We start from the raw sequence: 21,120 nt of genomic DNA, 5'->3' as shown, positions 1-21,120 counted from the left end.
AAAGGAATCGTGCTTTATCACTTTTAAAACTACTAGCAGCTACGAATAATGAGTAGGTAATTATAGATTGTAACTTGTAGCAGATATTACATTGGGTTTTGCTTTCCTATAAGTATAAAATTCGGCCCGCCCCGCTGCGCTTCGACACAATGTGCGCGTACCCATAGGCCATGATAGTACACAAAAACTTAAAGCTCTAAACACCATAGGTAAGTTGTAACTATTTTGCGCAATCCATAGTGAAAGTCAACAAAATACACAGCGGACCGTCGCGCGTCGTCGACGTCTTATTTTATGGATGTTGCATCCGTATACAGTAATACACCATAGTAAAAATATTAAGATCTACTAACCGCCCGCAACTCCGTTGCGCAAACATTCGTTTACCGCGCGAAAACCGTACATTTTTCCGGGATAAAAGTATCGTCCTTCGTCTTGGAAGGACGCTTACATTATCCCTCTTCCCAAAAAATCTAGCCCCAATTGTTTCTCCGATTACCGTCCTATCTCTATTATACTCCTGTGGCGGTACCCACAATTCGCCTAACATTCCTGCATCGCGCTATCGAAGTTTTCTGAGCGCGTCGGTATATATACGACAGCTGCGATGTATCACGTGGGCTTCGGCCTGACTGGGCATACCACCTCGCTCGGTCGGAAGATCTTCCTTTGGCCGCCACGCTCATATGGAACATTGGTGACCCTCGACAGAACACGCCTCCTTCATCATCTTCACTCCCCGCCCCTCCGCACCGCGCCAGCCAGCATCGCCTCATCGGGTACATCGTCCACTAGCCGCAATGTACTGCAAATGCCTGGGCGACTCCGCATCGGCATCATTGGGCTTTCTCACTACACCGACCGGTCAGCAAGCAGAGCACATCTCTCCTGGTCAGCACGTAGCATCGGCCCCGCACGGCAGCTATCCGACTCACTGGATCCCGTGCAGCAGCATCACAGTTCCGACTCACCGAATCTCACTGGCACTGGCGACTCAAGCGACAAGACTTCAAGATTCGACCTCCGGTCTTCGGGGGGGAGTGATGTGGCGGTACCCACAATTCGCCTAACATTCCTGCATCGCGCTATCGAAGTTTTCTGAGCGCGTCGGTATATATACGACAGCTGAGATGTATCACGTGGGCTTCGGCCTGACCGGGCATACCACCTCGCTCGGTCGGAAGATCTTCCTTTGGCCGCCACGCTCATATCCCACACTCCCTTTTGTCTCTAAAATTTTAGAACGATCGGTACAACACCAACTCCAGTCTTTTCTCAATTCACACAATTTATTAGATCCTCATCAATCTGACTTTCGTTTCGGTCACAGCACTTCAACAGCCCTGGTGAAAATTGCTGACGACATTCGTCTTGGTATGGATCAGCAACATCCAACTATCCTCACTCTCTTAGATTTTAGTAACGCCTTTAACTCTGTAGATCATGATATTTTGCTTCTTCTTCTTTGCTCTCTTAATTTATCCCCTATTGTAATTGACTGGTTTCGCAGTTTCCTTCGAGGACGCCGGCAACGTGTTAAATTTGATAACATTTTCTCCTCCTGGCGTAACATTTTTGTCGGTGTACCTCAAGGTAGCGTGCTTTCTCCTCTCTTATTTTCCATTTTTATTAACTCTGTTTCCCGTCACATCTCTTCTTCTTTTCATATATATGCTGATGATCTACAGATTTATAGACAAATTTTGCTTCCCTTGCTGGCTCATGAAATTTCTTTAGTTAACGCTGATTTAGAAAAAATATTGAAGTGGAGCAAGCTTAGACCTTAACCCTAATAAGACTCAATGTATAATTATTGGTAGTAGACAATTGATAGCCAAAGTTGACTGGAACTTACCAAATATTATAATCAATGGGTCGATCATTCTTATAGTTCAACAGTGCGTAACCTTGGGGTCTATTTTGACCGCACTCTGTCGTGGAATGTTCAAGTCCAGGAAGTTCGCAAAAAGATATCTGCCGCCTCTGCTTCCCTCAGACGTTTGAGTAATTTTCTCCCTGTCCAGACTAAAGTCACTCTAGCCCAATCTCTACTCTTTCCAATCCTTGATTACGCTGATGTTTGTTACAGTCACATTAACGAACTCCTTCTCTCTTCCCTCCAACGTCTCCAAAATTTATGCATCCGGTTCGTGTTTGGCCTCCGCAAATTTGACCATGTCTCAAATTGGTTCAGCGGTTTGGGCGTGAAGAGGTAACAAACATACAGCCAGACACACTTTCGGATTTATAATAAAGGCACCAACTTTATACTGTACCTACAGAATATTGTAATTGGCTGAGATTGCTGAATGTTGAGTGCTAGTTTAAATATTATCACTTTTCCGTTCTCACCGTATACAGTCGTAAGTTCTCGTAGCCAGATTCAACGAGTAATATTTCCTTAACGATTTCGGTGACTATACCTACACATTGAGTTTTTCATATAATATCATTGCATACACAGGAATAAAATATCTTTAAAGTAGAAGAAATACCAGATTTTTCTTTTCTCGAAGCCGGCCGCTTATAATTATAAGTACCTGGATGACCGAGCTTTGCTCGGTATAGCAAACACTCATTGACTTCGTGTTACTTAACAAAGCCATCTGCTGGAATAGCTTTAGCTGTTGTTGTGTCGTTAAAGCAATTAGTTGCTCACAAAATAGTTTTATTATTCGCCAATAGATGTCAGGAAGAGTCATATTTTTCAGTTTATCGATTATCGATAAAACACGAATAAAAATCCATTTTCTAAAAATAATTCCTAGCTAGATCGATTTATCGCCCCCCGAAACCCCTTATATACTAAATTTCATGAAAATCGTTGGAGCCGATTCCGAGATTCCAATTATATACTAAATGTATATACAAGAATTGCTCGTTTAAAGATATAAGATAATTGCGCCGCTTATAATTATAATATTTGCGAATTGGAACTAAAGAAAAATTATAATTGAGATAGATAATGAGTCGCGTCTCCTATATTGTGATTTGTGATATCGTCTGTTACTGCAATGCAAATAAAGAAAATACTTATAAAATAAAATGAAGAAAAATATTCCATTACAATTTATACGCCAATGCGTAGTGAATAGTGATGTGGCCTCCAAAGTATTTAGTAAAGTGTGACGGTAGACCGGTGCGATATCCTAGCTATTGTACGGTATGTCAACGCGTCAAATGCTTAAACGGCATTGAAATCTACCTTATGATGGCAGTCAGTTCTACAGCGACGGCTACGGCTGCTGCATTCAAATGAATAACACGAGGCTATAATATTGTATCGAGTTTTAGGAAGTGTATCGAGATTTAGGAAGTGCGCCGAGAGCAGTGTAGTTTAGGAGTAGTATATCGAGTTTTAGGAGTGTATTTTAGGAAGTTTTAAAAATGAAGTTTACAGTACCAGCGCAAGTAGTGCGGCAATATGTGATCGTTTTGATCAGTAAGTACACTTTTAGTACACTATATTTAGTTAGAAGTTTGTAATTAGTCGTTTAGCAATTATCTTTAATCGTTTTTAACAGTTTTCCTGCCGTTTGATAAATTGTCTATTGAAAAACTTACACGTGAATTAATGTTGATTGGTCCGTAAATGGAGATTCTAATATTATGTTATGACTAGCTGTCCCGGTGAACTTCGTGTCACTTTAAAACCTTCCCTGGACTTCTACGAATATTTTAAGACTAAAATCAGCCCAATCCGTTCAGCCGTTTTTGAGTTTTAGCGCGACTAACACATTTGAAAATCCACTTTTATATATAAGAAAGATAGTTTGCAAAAAGCGAGGTTCATATCCATGCTTAAATACTAATATTATAAATGCGAAAGTGTGTCTGTCTGTCTGTCGGTTACTCTGTTACCTCTTAACGCCCGCCCAAACCACTGAACCCATTTTGGTGAAATTTGGCCTCAAGTCCCGGGAAAGGACATAGGATACTTTTTATCCCGGAAAAATGTACGGTTCCCGCGCGACCAATTTTACCGCAACGGAGTTGCGGGTGTCATCTAGTCTAGTAATTTTATAAATGCGAAAGTGTGTCTGTCTGTCTGTTACCTCTTCACGCCCAAACCGCTGAACCGATTTTGCTGAAATTTGGTATGAAAATACTTTGAGTCCCGGGAGAGGACAAAGGATACTTTTTTTCCCGGAAAAATGTACGGTTCCCGAGAGATAAACTAATTTTTAACAGACTTACAAAAAACGAGGAGGTTATATTGTTATGTTCGGCTGTGGATATTTTTTTTGCGCACTATACATAAAAAAACTGAAGAGTTTGTTTGAACGCGCTAATCTCAGGAACTACTGGTTCGAATGCTATCTAGATCGGGGCTCGGGCCCTGTACCTAGGTAATTATATAATTATATTTTGCTTATCGGAATTCCAATGTTAGTTCGACAGTAATAAACACTAAACAGCTGTTTGAGCTGTTTGTTTCATTTTCGTCGGTCAAACATTCTTCAAGTACTTATTGTCTTTGCTTGTAAATATACTTGAAGAATGTTTGACTGAAAATTCAACGAAATTTCAAATCAGACAGTAATTTCCAAAGTGTTCTGTGGACCCCCGGGGGTCTACGAGAGGCTCGTACGCCTAACGTGACAAGAAAAGGGGTCTACAATTGCATGCATGAAAATTGATTTGTTGTGAACTAAAATTTTAAGAATTGCGGCGATTGTTGTAAAAAATTAATGTAAAGTACCTACAGAAGAGGCACCGGTCCAGAAAAAATTTCAAAGAGGTCAATGAAACAAAAGAGTTTGGGACCCTTAATTTTAATTATTGTTCTAGTTGTTGTTCATTTTGCCGAAATTCAAATTTTATCGTACCGTACATTTTCCATTCTTCTCACTTCAGATACACGATTTTGGCGTGTACCTACTATTTTTTAACGTAGTTCAATAAATACGGAAAAGATTAATATGACCTTAATCTGAATAAATCTCAGTTTTACGATGGAACTAAATACCAAATGTACCAGATTATATTTTAATACTTTGGATTAAATACTTACCTGCGTCCTTTGCGTTATCTAGTTTCATTGAAAGTATGGTTCCTTTTTTGGTGATTTTTTAGGGTTCCGTAACAAAAACCCTAAAATAAAATTTCACTGTCTTAAATTACTTTAGGTAGTAAATGATAATAAAGAGAAGGTCTAAGTATACCTCTGTCTTATACGTTGGACTAAAACATTAGACAGACAACTTTTCTAATTATAGGTATGTAGTATATACTATGTACCATCGAGAAAATTGATTCCTAGGCAGTTGACGGACCTACGTCATTTGGTCGGCTTGTGTAAAATCTGACCACTGATGGGTTTGAGTTAACGCATACAGTTAATATACTTACCTAGCGGAATAGAGCAACAATCTTGAGCTGTCAAACGAAACCGAAAATGGTTTCATCTGTGTGTAAAAATATGTGTACGTATACTAAGTGTATACGTACACATATTTTTCCACAAGCATGATTAAACATGATATCTATGAGATTAAATTGTCAACGTGCGGCACGTGCCGACTGGACGTCAAAAAAAAGGTTGCTGCTGTCATGTATCACACGTCTCTTTTTACCACGCAGTGTTACTGATAGTGACATCTCTCTTGCTCAGGTCTTTGTTTCTCTATTCCGCTAGGTATATTAACTTTATGACTTAACGGGACCAATTACTTAGTTCCGCACTCTGCCTAAGAATCAACTTCTCTGATACATAGGTAAGTTAGTCCAGTCTTAGGCTGCGTTTCCACCAGAAATGTGTTGCGAGGAATGTGTTTTTAAGAACCAATAGAATCGCTTCATTGACGTGAGCTCGCTTAGCGCAGCGATTCTATTGGATCTTAAGCGATTCTATTACGGATGAATTGAAGATTTTGACAGAAAATGTCTTCTCATCTGAAATCTTATTGTGATAAGAAACTGCATAATGAGTTTCCAATACATTTATTGTACAATATAATACAGTGGTACACTTTCGGGCAGAGATTCCTCTTACAATAATTGTTCTTCCGTCAAAATTCGCACCATACCCGTTAACCCCCACTACAAGTGATGCGAACGTAGAAGGTATTGCACGTTGTCAGTGTGGCCAGATTTAAATATTAAAACTACCATCTAATTTAGTCAAAAATAGTTAAGTTACAATAATTTACTATTCTAAAAACAATAAACTAAGTACTGAATTACATAAATCATAACAATTGCTTATTTTATACTGAACCCAGAATATCCGAGACGCTCTTGGCCAATCGCCTTAACCTTAAGCAAGGGCCTTGCTGCTTTAGGTTCTAGGTCGGCAGGATGTATTTTTACGAGTAAATCTTGGTATTGTACGGAATTGTAATGAAAACCATAATTTCATCTAAAAAATACGTGTGGCATGCGGGGACTGCCGTGGTAAAGATATTGCATAGCATTTTTTTATCAACTTATGCAATTATAATTCACATACGTCTAGACGCACGCACACAGACACCGTGCCGAAGCCTGCCGAACTGAAACGACGTTAGACGATGCACGGCAGCGTTAGGTTTATTTACGTTACGGAATTTCTCGATTCGGTCGCCGCGCTTAAAGGCCGCTAGATAAAAGCTATGCAATGGCCGCAATAGCTTAAGGGTCTGTTTCACCACTTCCAGATAAGGCTATCCACCACTTAACTTGACAAATAGAGTATGGATAATCTATCAAATAAGCCTATCTGGCACCTCATCAGGAAGTGGTAAAACAGGCCCTTACAATATTAATTTCGTTGGTTAAAAAAAGGGTTTTTCGGGTTCCGTAGCCAAATGGCAAAAAACGGAACCCTTATAGATTCGTCAGGTCTGTCTGTCTGCCTGTCTGTCCGTATTTTATAACACCAATCTTTAAAAAGTACTTTTAAAGGGCTAGAAAGCGAGTTCGTCATTTGCTAAATCATTTATGTGCTCTTTACTTCATCAAATCCCAAATCCCAATGGACATAGGCTATATTTCATCTTGTAAGCCGAAAATATCAGTTTTTGCATTCGGCTAATATAAGTTGGCCTCCCTTGCATAGAGTTCTGGATTAACGAAGTGTCAGCTAATACTGGTGTTTCTATAGTGCACGAAGCTTTGACCTAATCTTGATTTATGTTTACTAATTTTGTTAGAATATAGGTACCTATTTTAAAGGTTTGTTCTAAATTGCCGATACTGGATTGAAAAGTACAAGCATTTTCAATTTTTTTGGGAAGAACGGAAAAGGAAGAATAAAAGAATGGAATGCTGACATAATCCATACTAAAATTATATATGCGAAAGTGTGTCTGTCTGTCTGTTACTTCTTCACGATCACGCTTAAACCGCTAAATAGTTTTTGCTGAAATTTTGTATGGAGATAAGGAAAAGACGTAGGATACTTTTTGACCCGGAAAAATTTGCTGTTTCTACGCGACAAAAGAATTTTTGCGTATCTAGTAATAATTATATTTTATAATTATGAAGTTTTTTGGCTCGCCCGGTGATTTTTTTCATAGAGTCCATAGACTCTTGACATCACGACGATTAGCTTTGCATCAGGTAAACCATTTGCTCGTTTGACCCCTGCAACCAATAGTTCATTCGTCACGTGAGGTCGCGGGTTCGACAAAGTGTGTCAATGTCATGACTCGTGCCAGAGTAGACAGAATGATAGAGTATGCCGACTTAGAACTGATGTTGAAATTTTAAAATTTGACGTATTATGACGAAAATCGTCGCTAGGGTTGTTAAATTGTTACCTACGAATTTAAAACTATGACATATTCGCTGGACGTGTTCCACTTTGGTCGTATTGTTGTTTGTGTTTTGGCACATTCGATTAAAGTTGTCAGAATCCAATTTTGAAATCTTTATTTTTAAATATTTAAAAATAAATTATATCAACCAGCGCGAGGCACATTCCGTTCATAATCCTAGTGAAACCCGACGAATTTGACAGATATTGAAACCTGTCCGTTTCTTTGCAGTCGAACTACTGGTCGTTATGTCTATTGTGCTCGTGCTCAGACATTAAAGCATTTTGCTTATGGTTTTCATAATTTAGTTGTCTATAATTGGCAATTATTGTTGATTATTATACCATCAGAAAAAAATATTCATATACTGCAGATGATAGACCTGTGTTATTTAGTACAGTATAGTGATTATATCTTTGGTACAGTGTGTTTGTCATGATGCGACCCCCTGATAATATGATAAATATTCCGCGACCCCCTATGTATGACGAAATTCTTCGTTCATACATTTATTCTATCAGGAATATAATATGATCGAAGAAGAAAATTTTATCTTTCTGTAAAATTTCTCCTACTTTTTATTTCATTCTTTTTTTTTCTTTGAAATAGTTCTCTCGACCTCTGACGCCCCTAAAGAAGCTTCGCGGCTCCCCCGGGGGTCACAACACACATATTGAAAAACACTGGTCTACAATAAATACAGTAAAACTTCTCGTAACCCCTAATCTCTCATTCCAGTGAACCTCAGCATCTTCACCACGGGTATGAACCTAGCCTGGTCATCCCCGGTGCTGGTGAAGCTGCGAGACCCAGACCAGACCCCACTGTCCAGACCCATCACCGAGGAGGAGGGCTCCTGGCTGGTGTCCATTGGGTTCCTGTGTGGATTGCTAAGTGAGTATAGAAGAGAAGTGAAGAAAGATAGTTTATGAGAAGCGCAGGCAAGATCCCGCGGCCCGCCCAGGGCGTACCTATAGTGGAGTACCGCCGAGTTTTTAGTGGGTAGGGACTGCGTCCACCACCATCCTCGGATGCAGCAGAGACCTACATACTTGCGGATAGGACCTCCATCCCCCGCAAGATGCTAAAAACTATTTTCTCAGCGAAAAAATAGGCTAGACTATACCTATTGTGTTCAATTTGTGTGTAGTAGGTATAGGCACAAGAAACAGTACCCATGTGTGTATGAGTACAGAAACAGTAACGGCGTTAGTTTCGGTCAGGGGTCACTAAATGGCGGACCGTGGTCCGCATCCGGACCGCCGCACTATGGAAAATGGTAGAACTAGAGCATATCATAAATGGTTTTTAAAAATATCACAATTTGAATGAAATATTTATTGCATTCGATACTCTATTAGCTAAATAATCCTAATCAGACATTTTTTTGTACCAAAACTGCATTTTTTTTTTTCATAAATTGAAGTAAGTTGAAGTAGCGGATGGCTCATTCAAATGTTTGCATACACATAATTCAAATGAATATTGTGAAAAAAGTATTTAGCACATGCATGCGGTTTTATACATTTTTAAAAAGGATATTTTATGTTCTTAATAATGAGCTATTAACTTTTCTTCAAATTGCACACTTCAGCGTGTATTTATACTACACGCTGACAGCTATTAATATTATAATATTTAGATTAATAATGAGAAATACCACTAGATAACTGACCCTCTTGAGTCCAGAATCTATTCTACTTTCAAGGTTATCAATTCTGTGTCAACAACAACAGCCCATAAAACAATAGACACTTTAAATAATTATTTGATAATAATCCACTACGCATATTAAAGACGTGAGTGGAAGAACCACTAACATTTTGAAACATAAGGACAATAACTCATTTTTTAGGGTTCCGTAGCCAAATGGCAAAAACGGAACCCTTATAGATTCGTCATGTCTGTCTGTCTGTCGGTCCGTCCGTATGTCACAGCCACTTTTCTCCGAAACTATAAGAGCTATATATTGAAACTTGGTAAGTAGATGTAGTTTGTGAACCGCATTAAGATTTTGACACAAAAATGGAAAAAATATTAAAAACTAGCTGTTGCCCGCGACTTCGTCCGCGTGGACTTCAGTTTATAGCGCGCGATGTCAACAAAATTGGTGTCAAAAGCTTTTATAAAAAAACCCTGGTACCCCTTAAATCAATACAGCTGTGCAGTGTGCAAACAATAAGTACTTCATTTTTGTATGTTAAACTTTATATATTATGCCAAATTTTAAAGCTTATTTAGCCCCCCAATTACACAACTTTACCCATAAACTATTTATCATTGATAGGTTTAGCCCCAATTTCACCAACGTCTGTTAGTGTTAACAGCTTGTTAAAATATCCTGTCTTCTCTTTCATTCATATGAAAAACGAAACAGCTAACGTGATACTAATTCGAGCATTAACTTTAACAGTCGTTGGTGAAATTTGGTCTTAAGGTTACGTCACTGCCTGCACAGATAAAGTACTGAGTTATTTAATACCGTAGAATAGATATAACAATCGAAAAAAATCGAGACTTAAATGTAAGATGATACCACCTCTTATAGAAAGACTTTTGAGCAAGCGTCAGCGCCATGTAGAAGACGCACGGCGCCATATGAACGCCATTATGAATTTTTTGAACAAATTTACGACCCTTACAACCCTTTTTTCCAGTAAAAAAGTAGCCTGTGTCCTTTCTCAGGCTTTAGACTATCAGTATACAAAATTTCATTACAATCGGTTCGGTAGTTTTGGCGTTTGGCGTGAAAGCGAGACTGACAGACAGACAGACAGACAGAGATACTTTCGCATTCATAATATTAGTACAGATTATGTGCACACTGCACAGCTGTTTTTGGGTATTTTGATTAATTAAGGGCCGCGCTACACCGGAATGGCAGCGGCGAGGCGAGCACTTTCAGCGCTGCCATTCCGGTGTAGCGCGCTGCGCGGCCCTAAGAGGGGTACCACTTACCAGGGTTTTAAAAAGTTTTTAAATTTGACACAAATTTTTTTGACACCGCGCACTATAAACTAAAGTCCACGCGGACGAAGTCGCGGGCAACAGCTAGTTATGAATAAAAACAATAATATATAATAAAGTAGGTATGATTAGTTCTGTTATAATAATGAAGTAAAAAATAAAGCGCCATCTGTTTTCATATATTAGAATTAAAATGTAAAAATATTTTCTGGATGGAATATAGGCCAACACAACACACTCGAACTCCTTAGAAATGCAGTAGGAGTTCTATAAGATCAGATAGATTGATTATTATTATAGCAAGTGATAATATTATTAAACATAATATTCTAACGTATTAAAAACTATAAACAAAAACATAATAACTAATAAGTATGATTAGTTCTATGTTACAACGAAGTAAAATAAAAGCGCCATCTGTTGAATCGTATTAGAACTAAAATGTTCATTGCATCGCGTCGATATATTTCTGGATTTTTTATAATATTATACATAAAATATATTTAAGATTTTTGAAATATTATTTTAATACACATCCAAGACCCAGGAACATTGAAAACTTTTTGTTCCGCCTGCGGGACTCGAACCCAGGACCCCCGGGATGAGCGCTGGCCACGCGCAATGCGAAGTAATTTTCATCGATATTTTCATGGAAATAAGATATTTTCCCACATCAAAATGTAGCCTATGTCCTTTCTCAGACTCTAGAATAACTGTGTACAAAATTTCATTGCAATCGGTTCAGTAGTTTTGGCGTGAAAGCGAGACAGACAGACAGACAGACAAACAGACAGACAGACAGACAGAGATACTTTCGCATTTATAATATTAGTATAGATTTTAGGGGTCCCCATAGGTACAACTGAAACAAAAAAAAAATTTCATCTAACCTATGCGTGTCTATGAATAGGTCTTCAAAAATTATATTGAAGTTTCTAATATCATTTTTTTCTAACCTGAATAGTTTGCGAGAGAGACTCTTCCAAAGTGGTAAAATGTGTGCATCCCTCCCCCCCCCCCCCTCTAACTTCTAAAGTAAGGGCATGATAATTCAAAAAAAAAAATATGTTGTACATTACTATAAAAACTACCAACGAAAATTGGTTTGAACGAGATCTAGCAAGTAGTTTTTTTTATACGTCGTAAATGGTAAACCTTAATTTAACTTTCATTAAATCAACTGAAATATAAAAATAAACCAAAATACTTTGGTTTTCATAGAAATAAACCTTATTGCTGTTGCGGAACCCTTCATGGGCGAGTCCAACTCGCACTTGGCCCCTTTTTCCTTATAATTTAAATAAACCTTGTAACTTGCCTAATTCATCATCCGGCTTATATGGCTATTTTCCCGGCCCAAAAACCCCCATTTATAAAAAAAACACCCATTTTTAATTTAAAAGCTTTTATTTAACTTGCTCTGTATGTATGTAAGTATGTATGTTTGGGTGAAATCTTGGAACTCAATTTTGAAGTAGATATATTTAACCGATCGAGCTGAAATTTTGCATAAACGTTTAGTTTGGATGACAATGCACAATATGGGTATGTGACATCACTCTAAATCCAATATGGCCGACCATCCAAGATGGTGAAATAGTCATTTTCTACGCAGTCCTACAATATGGATATTAAATAAAAGGGCTCATTGAGAGTAACTCGGAAACGTATGTAATGTTATTTTACATCCAATATGGTGGTTCATCCAAGATAGGGGAATAGTTAACTTGTTTTTAAGGCGATTCGGCAATATGGGTGCCGTGCCGTGCCGTGCCGTGCCGTGCCGTGCCGTGCCGTGCCGTGCCGTGCCGTGCCGTGCCGTGCCGTGCCGTGCCGTGCCGTGCCGTGCCGTGCCGTGCCGTGCCGTGCCGTGCCGTGCCGTGCCGTGCCGTGCCGTGCCGTGCCGTGCCGTGCCATGCCGTATCGTGTCGTCTCGTGTCGTGTCGCATCATGTCACTTTTCTTAATTTGACTTTTTAGTCACGCAGAACTAAACGAAAACTACAACCAACAGACTAAGAAATCTAGGCAGAGGTGACTAAAAAACAACAAATAAATTATAAACAAAAAACTTTTTGAAAAAAAGCTTTTATTTAGGTAGGTATATATAGTACTCCTTCAATATTTTAACTATAAGTTATAACCTCGATATAATATTATACAATTTGCATGATAATAAAAGCTTGTCGCGAGACTTAACAATCTGTCAGTAGTCAGTACCTTTTTAATAAATTTATATAAAATAAAAAATATAATATCAATTTACTCAGTTAAATTGGTTACTAGTTAATTTACAAATCGCGCGACAAGCTTTTATTATCATGCAAATTGTATAATATTATATCGAGGTTATAACTTAATAGTTAAAAGTTAAAAGTGACATCCACTGTAGAAATACTAGGAATAAGCACAAGCTATCAACATACCGGTGATCAGACTTAGTAAAGTCAGTAAATCTTTTAAAGGTCAATGTTGTTGCCTTTACAATATAATCCCAAAAAACGTTCAAAATCTTTCAATTAAGTAATAAATGAAGGAGAAAAATATTTTTTTCTTTTTAGAATACTATATAAGTACCTAAATAAAAGCTTTTTTTTCAAAAAGTTTTTTGTTTACTGTTACTTGTTCTTCCACTAACTTCTTCTTTATTACGCATGTCCTTTTCGGTAAATTCCACAACTTCAAAATGTCATGGCCAAGATGAGCTACATTGAACTACAGCCTGTTAATGACCTCTCGGGTCCCGACAATAGAATTATAACCAGGCTTGTAGCTGTTACAGCTTATACCTTATATCCGGGTAGCTGTTACAACACTCTTAAAAATTACCTTGAACCCATAACCGTTAAGTTAACCCTAGGATGGTAACATAATTTACACGATTGCGCATAGTAACAGGGGTGCCAGGTCACCCCAGTTGTTATGAATAAAGAAAAATACTTTTTTTTTTTCATGAAAACTAAAACTTTTTAATATAAAAACAAAATAAAGCAACACTTTTCTTTAGATCAAACTGTAACTACACGAAATAAATCTTGAAATTACTTAGTTTTTCTTAATAAAACACAATTAATACAAATTTCCAAGCGTTGTTCAGTTCACGCAGGTCTTTTGGATTTGGAACAAAAAATATTTACTTTTTTGTCATTTTTTCGAGGACACAATGTACATCGAGCTAGCTTTGGTAATTTGGCGGGGGGTTCGCTAGCTAGAACTTCTTCGGGAATATTTAGAATGGACCCTATATTTCTCGATAGTAGTCGAGGTAAATTCGACTCTAAACGCGTCGTTTCATGTGCGGCTCGCCTAGCTGTATTGCTAGTTTTTTTTAGGAGATTGCTTCTAAATTTGTTAGCTGGCGTGTTTGGATGTTTTACTTCTAGATAGAGAATCATATAATTAGAATCGGAAACAATATCATCTTGGTCAAAATGCACGCAGACGTAATATTCATTTTCAGAAGGTTGCTCGGCCTATAATGGCTCTGTTTCACTCTCATCATCTTCAGCAATAGTAATTAAGTACCACTCAAGCTCTTCATCATTACAAAATGTCATTATGAATATGAACTGAAAATAATGCATAAATAAAATACGTGAACAAAAAAAATACCTACATAAATAGTAACAGGGGTGTCGCATCACCCCACACATACCTGCAGAACGAAATTGACACGTGCTGCTCCCACCACGCAACGGCTACTGATGAATGACAGTAAACAAAAGAATACACAAAATGCTAGACCAAGATAGCCAATAATTTTCGAGAAATCGGCGCGTGATTGCTTGCGTGGGGTGTTGGGGCACCCCTGTTACCATCCTAGGGTTAATATACCTAGCGGAATAGAGCAACAATCTCGAGCAGTCAAACGAATCCAAAATTGGTTTTCATCTGTGTGAAAAATATGTGTACGTATACACTTACACAAGCATGGTTGAACATGAATTCTATGAGATTAAAATGTCAACGCGCGGCACGTGCCGACTGGACGTCAAAAAAAGAGTGCTGCTGTCATGTATCACACGTCTCTTTTTACCACGCAGTGTTACTGATAGTGACATCTCTCTTGCTCAGGCCTTTGTTTCTCTATTTCGCTAGGTATATTAACTTTATGCTTGAACCAGAGTAATTGTTTGAACTGTCTTTCATTGCACCAAGTTACCTATTTATCTGAGTTAATCCGTAAGAATTAGCTTCCAATTGATAAACTAATTTTGATTCCCTTGTCCAACAAAATTATTATTTGCTCGTAGTTTAATCAAGTTGTTTTGATTCGCAACTTTCGTCACCGCTCTTTTTATCTTCCTTTCATTCATGATCACCACCTTGTTTGTGGTGTTTGAAATTTTATTTGCCACCAGTTGCCGCTATGTAGCCTGCATATCCATTTGAGGCAGACTCAGGCTGAGGAGCCTTGACTGGAAGCAAACCGAGGCTGCTCACTCCGAGGCATAGGCTAGAGGCACATTACGGATCAAGGTGAGGCGACATGCCTCACCTTGATTCAGTGAAACCAGTGAGCAAGACCGCGATTACACCGAGACGCGCGCGCCCGTCCAAGTGCACGGATCGGAGTGAGGATCCTTTGAGCGTGCCCATAAAACCGAAAAAATATGGCTCGGCCTGCGGCAACAAATTTGCCTCATGGCGCGGCGTGCCTCAGGTTGAGCGTCTACACTTGTGCGGCCTCGGGTCGAGTGGCTGCCTCGCTCTGAGTCTGCCTTAAATAGATAAGCAGATTTAGGGTATGTCGAGTCAAAATGCTGTCAAATGTCACACATATAGCTGTCATGTGTTACGATAATATTGCCTATTTGACACAATAGACCATAAGGATCAATTATTCAGACCGCAACGCGATGCGTATAATTTCTAAATTTGTATAAATTTGATTTGCAAGACGTCTCACACAATTCAAATCTATCGTGCCGCGGTGCGCTCTGAATTGACCTAGGCTACTTAGCGGCATCTGGTGGCAAATAGAATAATTTCAAACACCGTCATTTGAGGACATTTTCAATTTTGCTTTCCAGCGAACGTCTTCGGTGGAGTACTTCTTGATTCCATCGGTCGGAAGAACTGCATCCTCGTCTCCTCTCTTCCGAAGGTCTTCATCGGGTTCCTCTTCATCTTCAGCACCGAACCCTGGATGCTGATCTTCGGCAGAGCCATCCTGATGATGATGGAAGGGCTCGTGTTTGCCACTGTCCCGGTTTACGCGTCGGAAATCGCCGATGTGAGTATTTGGATCCTTGTGTTAAAGATAATGCAGTTGATTTTACCAACGGGTATAAGGTACTAACCTTAGGTTACTAGACCTCATGAGTCATGACCGGTTAACATCTGTCAATATTTTTGTTGATATTATTCATTAGTAGACTAACGACAATGGTTGAGAATGAGCGATGTTGTGTTCTTTACACAAAAGCGTTTAATTAAACAGCTTACAAAGCGATGCACAAAATTACGATATCTTTTAATGACTAATAAGATCCAGCTGCTGTACCTTATAAGAAACTATATCTACTTACCTATAATATAGCTAATCCAAATTCAAAGACTTGGGTTCTTAATTTAAACCAGTCAACGCACGTCATCCCGTTGCGTATATGGAGCAGCCAACTATAACATGTGAAGTGGATAATGGCGGAAGATGGCAATTTACATGACCATTGACCATTACATGATCAAAACTTAAAATTGATTCTAAAATAGCAGATGAATAATTGACTATAAAATATCTTGTGGTTTAATTTGACTATGAAAACAAATAAAGCGGTTTGGTAATGACATCATCTAGGTGCGATATTTCAAAGCGTAGTAAAATAACTTTTTAACGAAAATAGTCATAAGTTTAATATTCTGTGATAAAACTATTTTTTAAGTTGCCTGAAGTCTTGCATGATTTTTATGATTTTAGCTCGATTTTAATTTCTTTATCGCTGCTTCAAAGTTTTATTTTAACTGCGTAGTCGCAATGAAGGAATCAACAAATTGCTCATTTATATCGTGATTCATGGACTAACTTTTAAAATCAACTTAGGCTTTTAGCTGCTAAGAGCCCATTTGGTTATGTTACAAGTAACAATTCATTCCGTATTAATTTATAATGCCATCTCATTTCATTTACTTGATTTCAAATCAATATCACATTGAATCTAGACACAGATCTTGATTTCTTTGTATCTTGTTCCATTTTTTCTCATTTCTAATTCTTTCATTATTCTCATTCAATTCTAATCTCCTTTCAGAAAGAACAACGCGGGACCCTCGGCACTCTTTTCCAGATTTTCTCTTCCCTGGGCATCGTGGTGTCCCTCTCCGTTGGACCGTTCGTGTCTTACATCGTCTTCAACGCTATTCTCACTGGGATCATTATAGTTGCCAGTGTACCGCTGCTGCTATTGCCCGATAGCCCCTATTATCTGCACTCTAAGGGTGAGCTTTGATTAAGAATAGTTTTATGGTCATTTTCCTCTCTGCAGTAAAATGCCTGAACATCATTTTTAGGGTTCCGTAGCCAAATGGCAAAAAACGGAACCCTTATAGATTCGTCATATCTGTCTGTCTGTCTGTCCGTCTGTATATCACAGCCACTTAACACTCAACTCACAGAATCTATAAGAGCTATACTGTTGAAACTTGGTAAGTAGATGTAATCTGTGAACCGCATTAAGATTTTGATACAAAAATTGAAAAAATGTTTAAAAATTTTAGGGGTCCTCGACATAAGGTACTTACTTACTTACAACTGAAACAAAAAAAAAAATCATCTAACCTATGCGTGTCTATGAATAGGTCTTCAAAAATAATTTTGAGGTTTCTAATATCACTAATTTTCCAACCTGGATAGTTTGCGAGAGAGGCTCTTCCAAAGTGGTAAAATGTGTCCCCCCCCCCCCCCCCTCTAACTTCTATAATATATGATGAACATTGGTTTGAACGAAATCTAGCAAGTAGTTTTTTTTTTATACGTCATAAATGGTAAATCATTAACTTTCATTAAATCAACTGAAATATAAAAATTAATCAAAAACCTTTTAATTTCATAAAAATAAACCTTATTACTGCTGCCTTTCATGGGCGAGTCCAACTCGCACTTGGCCGGTTTTTGTAAGCTATTGCATAGCTTTTATCGCGTCGCGCGACCGAATCAAGAACAAATCTATTTTCCATCAGCTACAAAATCTAACCATACTAATATTTTATTATAATTTATGCGAAAGTGGGTCTGTCAGTCTGTAATCTGTATGTCTGTTACCTCTACAGTCTACGCTCCCAAACCGCTGAAACGATTTTGCTGAAATTTGGTATGAAGATACTTTGAATACCGGGAAAGGACATAGAATACTTTTTATCCCGGAAAAATGTACGGTTCTCGTACGAGAAAATAATTTCTACGCAACGGAGTTGCGGATGTCATACTATGTAATATTATATAATATTTAGAAATTGTTTATTGTTATGTTTGTCTATTACGACATTGCGGTTAAAACCCAACTGTTCTTAGAATACAACCACAAAGGTTGCTTTAAGAAATATAACATTTAAAAACAAATAAGAAACACTTCCGATACCATCATGTGGTAGTTTTGACATTGAATTTTAATAAATGTGCAAAATCTAGATCTATAATCATTAATCATACAGATCAAAGATCTAAAATAACTATAATAATCGATTTCTTCATTTAATTAAGCAATCGTCATAGTTCGTATTGGTAGGTCAAGAATAATTAGAATTCCAAATTCAAAAACTTTAATTTTTTTTTCAGGACGTACAGAAGAAGCGAGAGAAGTACTCACACTGATCCGAACATCAGAGCGACAAGTTAAAGAAGAATTAGACGGCTACGATAAAGCACAAGAAGAAAAACTAGATGTTAGCAAACTCACGTTGATGAGGAATAGAACGTTCCAGAAATCCCTCGTTCTGAGCCTCATGCTGGGTATAGGAGGACAGCTGATAGGTTTTAATGCCGTCTCATTATACCTCCAGACTATTCTAGAGTCGACCAAAGTGAGTGTGAGACCAGAAATAGCGTCGGTTATTATGGGAGTCATCCAGGTTGTAGCCAGTTTCTGTGCGACGCCAATCACCAGTAATTTCAGAAGAAAGACGATCTTGGTGTGGTCACTTATGGGATATTTTGTTGGAATGGTAAGCGATGAAAACATACATAAAAATTGTATTTTAAAATAGCTGATATTCTCTAGCTAATATAGCACTCGAGAATTCTTTTTCAACAATGGCAGATGACTTGTTAAAAATACTAACTTGAAATAGATCTAGTTGAGACAAGAATTAGTGGAAATTGATTCCTAGGCAGTTGACAGACCAACGTCACTTGGTCGGATCATGTCAACTCAATGAATTATCTGTCGGCTGGGATTGACGTAACGCGACGAAACTACGTAGCCCCCCCATCTGTCTAAGAATCAACTTCTCTGATAGTACTATCGAATAAATTGATTAGTAGGCAGATGACGGGTACTGCCCTTGCGCTTTTCTTGGCTTGTCTCGGCGGGGGCACTACCGTGCCCCCGGATTTACATAACCCGATCAAAATATGATGTAGGCCCGTCTCCGTCGACTAGTAATGAATCAATTTCTTCGATGGTATATTGATGTACATATTGATGTATATGTACATCAATATGTACCATCCACCATGATATTGCTGAGCAATCTCCAAAAGTCTAAAATTTAAATGTTGTGATTACGATGATTGCATCGTATTCACAACATTTAAATTTTAGACTTTTGGAGATTGCTCAGCAATATCCCCTAAAATATTTTAGTCTTAAATACTGTTTCTGTTAGTAATATTCTATGTTACTAACAGAAACTCATTGCTTAAATAATATTAAACGCCTGAAGAATCTTGTATGTTTCTTATGACATGTGAGTATATTTTCTGCGTATTTCAGGTTGGCTTGGGCACATTCTTCAAAATTACTGAGCCTGAAGGCTACATCATCACGGGTTTCGTCAACTATCTGCCCATCATATCCTTCATTTTAGTCATCTACTGCTATAGTGTCGGTGAGTTAATATAAATTTACTTCTAAAATAACACTATTTAAGTACTACAATTTGATATCTTAAATTCCTACAGTATCTTTAAAAAATAAATAGCAATATTATAGTCAATACTTTTTAGGATATTGCTATTTTGCTTTTAAAACGGCACTTTTTTTTTAAATTATTTATTATTCTTTCCTGTGACTCTGCCTTGGGTACTTGAGGTACTACTAAGCTATATAAAGCTATGGTTTTAGATTTACACGTTGTTTCTTTCGATTATTATTTAATCTTATCTCAGTCTCAAATGATTTTGTTGTTTCATAATTTAATCCACTCTTTAGTTATCTTTTTTTCCAGGAATCGGATCTCTCTTCTGGCTGATAGCAGCAGAAATATTCGATGGTGTCAGCAGAGCGTTTGGCTTTTCGATATCATTAACAACCGTGACATTTTTCATCTTCTTGACGACAAAATATTTTGTAGTAATATCCAATTTCTTCGGTCCAGCCATAACTTATTGGATCTTCAGTGGTATCACTATATTATTAACAATTCTAATAGCTGTATTCTTACCGGAAACCAAAGGCAAGAGTTTCAATGAGATACAAAAATCTTTACAAAATAATAGCGACGATGTAAAGAAATGTCCAGACAGTGTTTTATAGTTAAGTTTTAATTTAATATTGTGTATTGTAAGAAATATTTATTAAATAAAATTATTGTTACTTGAAACTTAAATAACAATTCAAATTATTCCAGCCATCAAAAACTAACGTGTCGTGTCTAACGTGGGAGAGCCATGCTTCGCCACAAATGGGCCGGTTCGATCGGAGAAATGCCACGTTCTCACAGAAAACTGTCGTGAAACAGCGCTTGCGCTGTGTTTCGCCGAGTGAGTGAGTTTACCGGAGGCCCAATTCCTTTCCCTACTCTCCCCTATTTCCTTCCCTTCCCTACCCTCCCTTATTTCCTTCCCTTCCCTTCCCTACCCTCCCCTATTTCCTTCCCTTCCCTTCCCTACCCACCCCTATTACCCTATTCCCTCTTAACCGACCGGCCCGCAACGTACCTGCAGCTCCTCTGATGCTGCGAGTGTCCATGGACGACGGAAGTTGCTTTCCATCAGGTGACCCGTTTGCTCGTTTGCCCCCTTATTTCATAAAAAAAAAAGCTTCAAATAATGAATATGTCCGGTACATTTCTATAATTAGGCTGGTTTGAAACGCAACTATTACCCCCATACATCTTCGAACGCGCACGCTCTAACGGCGCTGCCGAAACCCCTTATTCTTGCTTTTTCTGATGAATGGACTTTACCTAGGTATGGTTAAACTTCCATAGAACTTCAGTAGGTGGACGGGAACAAAATCAGTGAAGTTTTTGGACCA

At 38.1% G+C, this 21,120-nt stretch overlaps 1 protein-coding gene across 2 annotated transcripts; it reads left to right on the top strand.

Moving 5' to 3' along the window:
• The first annotated feature begins 3,208 nt into the window (after positions 1-3,208).
• On the top strand, positions 3,209-20,448 carry LOC121737746 (facilitated trehalose transporter Tret1-like). 2 transcript variants are annotated; one of them, XM_042129431.1, is made up of 8 exons: positions 3,209-3,316; positions 3,366-3,442; positions 8,478-8,633; positions 15,739-15,941; positions 16,957-17,143; positions 18,480-18,865; positions 19,636-19,750; positions 20,090-20,448. In XM_042129431.1, the coding sequence occupies exons 2-8, from the start codon at positions 3,388-3,390 to the stop codon at positions 20,395-20,397; spliced, it is 1,410 nt and encodes a 469-aa protein (XP_041985365.1). In that variant the 5' UTR covers positions 3,209-3,316; positions 3,366-3,387; the 3' UTR covers positions 20,398-20,448. The 2 variants fall into 2 exon arrangements, with proteins under 2 accessions (XP_041985365.1, XP_041985364.1); XM_042129430.1 differs by having other exon boundaries at positions 3,209-3,442.
• The last annotated feature ends 672 nt before the right edge of the window (positions 20,449-21,120 follow it).

This window comes from Aricia agestis, chromosome 21 (genome assembly GCF_905147365.1).
Source record: "Aricia agestis chromosome 21, ilAriAges1.1, whole genome shotgun sequence".
NCBI classification, from domain to species: domain Eukaryota; kingdom Metazoa; phylum Arthropoda; class Insecta; order Lepidoptera; family Lycaenidae; genus Aricia; species Aricia agestis.
The sequence above is the reverse complement of the archived record's forward strand: the minus strand, read 5'-3'. Positions and strand labels throughout refer to the sequence as shown.

Coding starts and splice junctions, on each gene's coding strand:
- LOC121737746 (XM_042129431.1), top strand. CDS start 3,388: ATGAAGTTTACAGTACCAGCGCAAGTAGTGCGGCAATATGTGATCGTT. Junction 17,144..18,479: donor CTATTATCTGCACTCTAAGG/GTGAGCTTTGAT, acceptor TTTTTTTTTCAG/GACGTACAGAAGAAGCGAGA. Junction 19,751..20,089: donor CATCTACTGCTATAGTGTCG/GTGAGTTAATAT, acceptor CTTTTTTTCCAG/GAATCGGATCTCTCTTCTGG.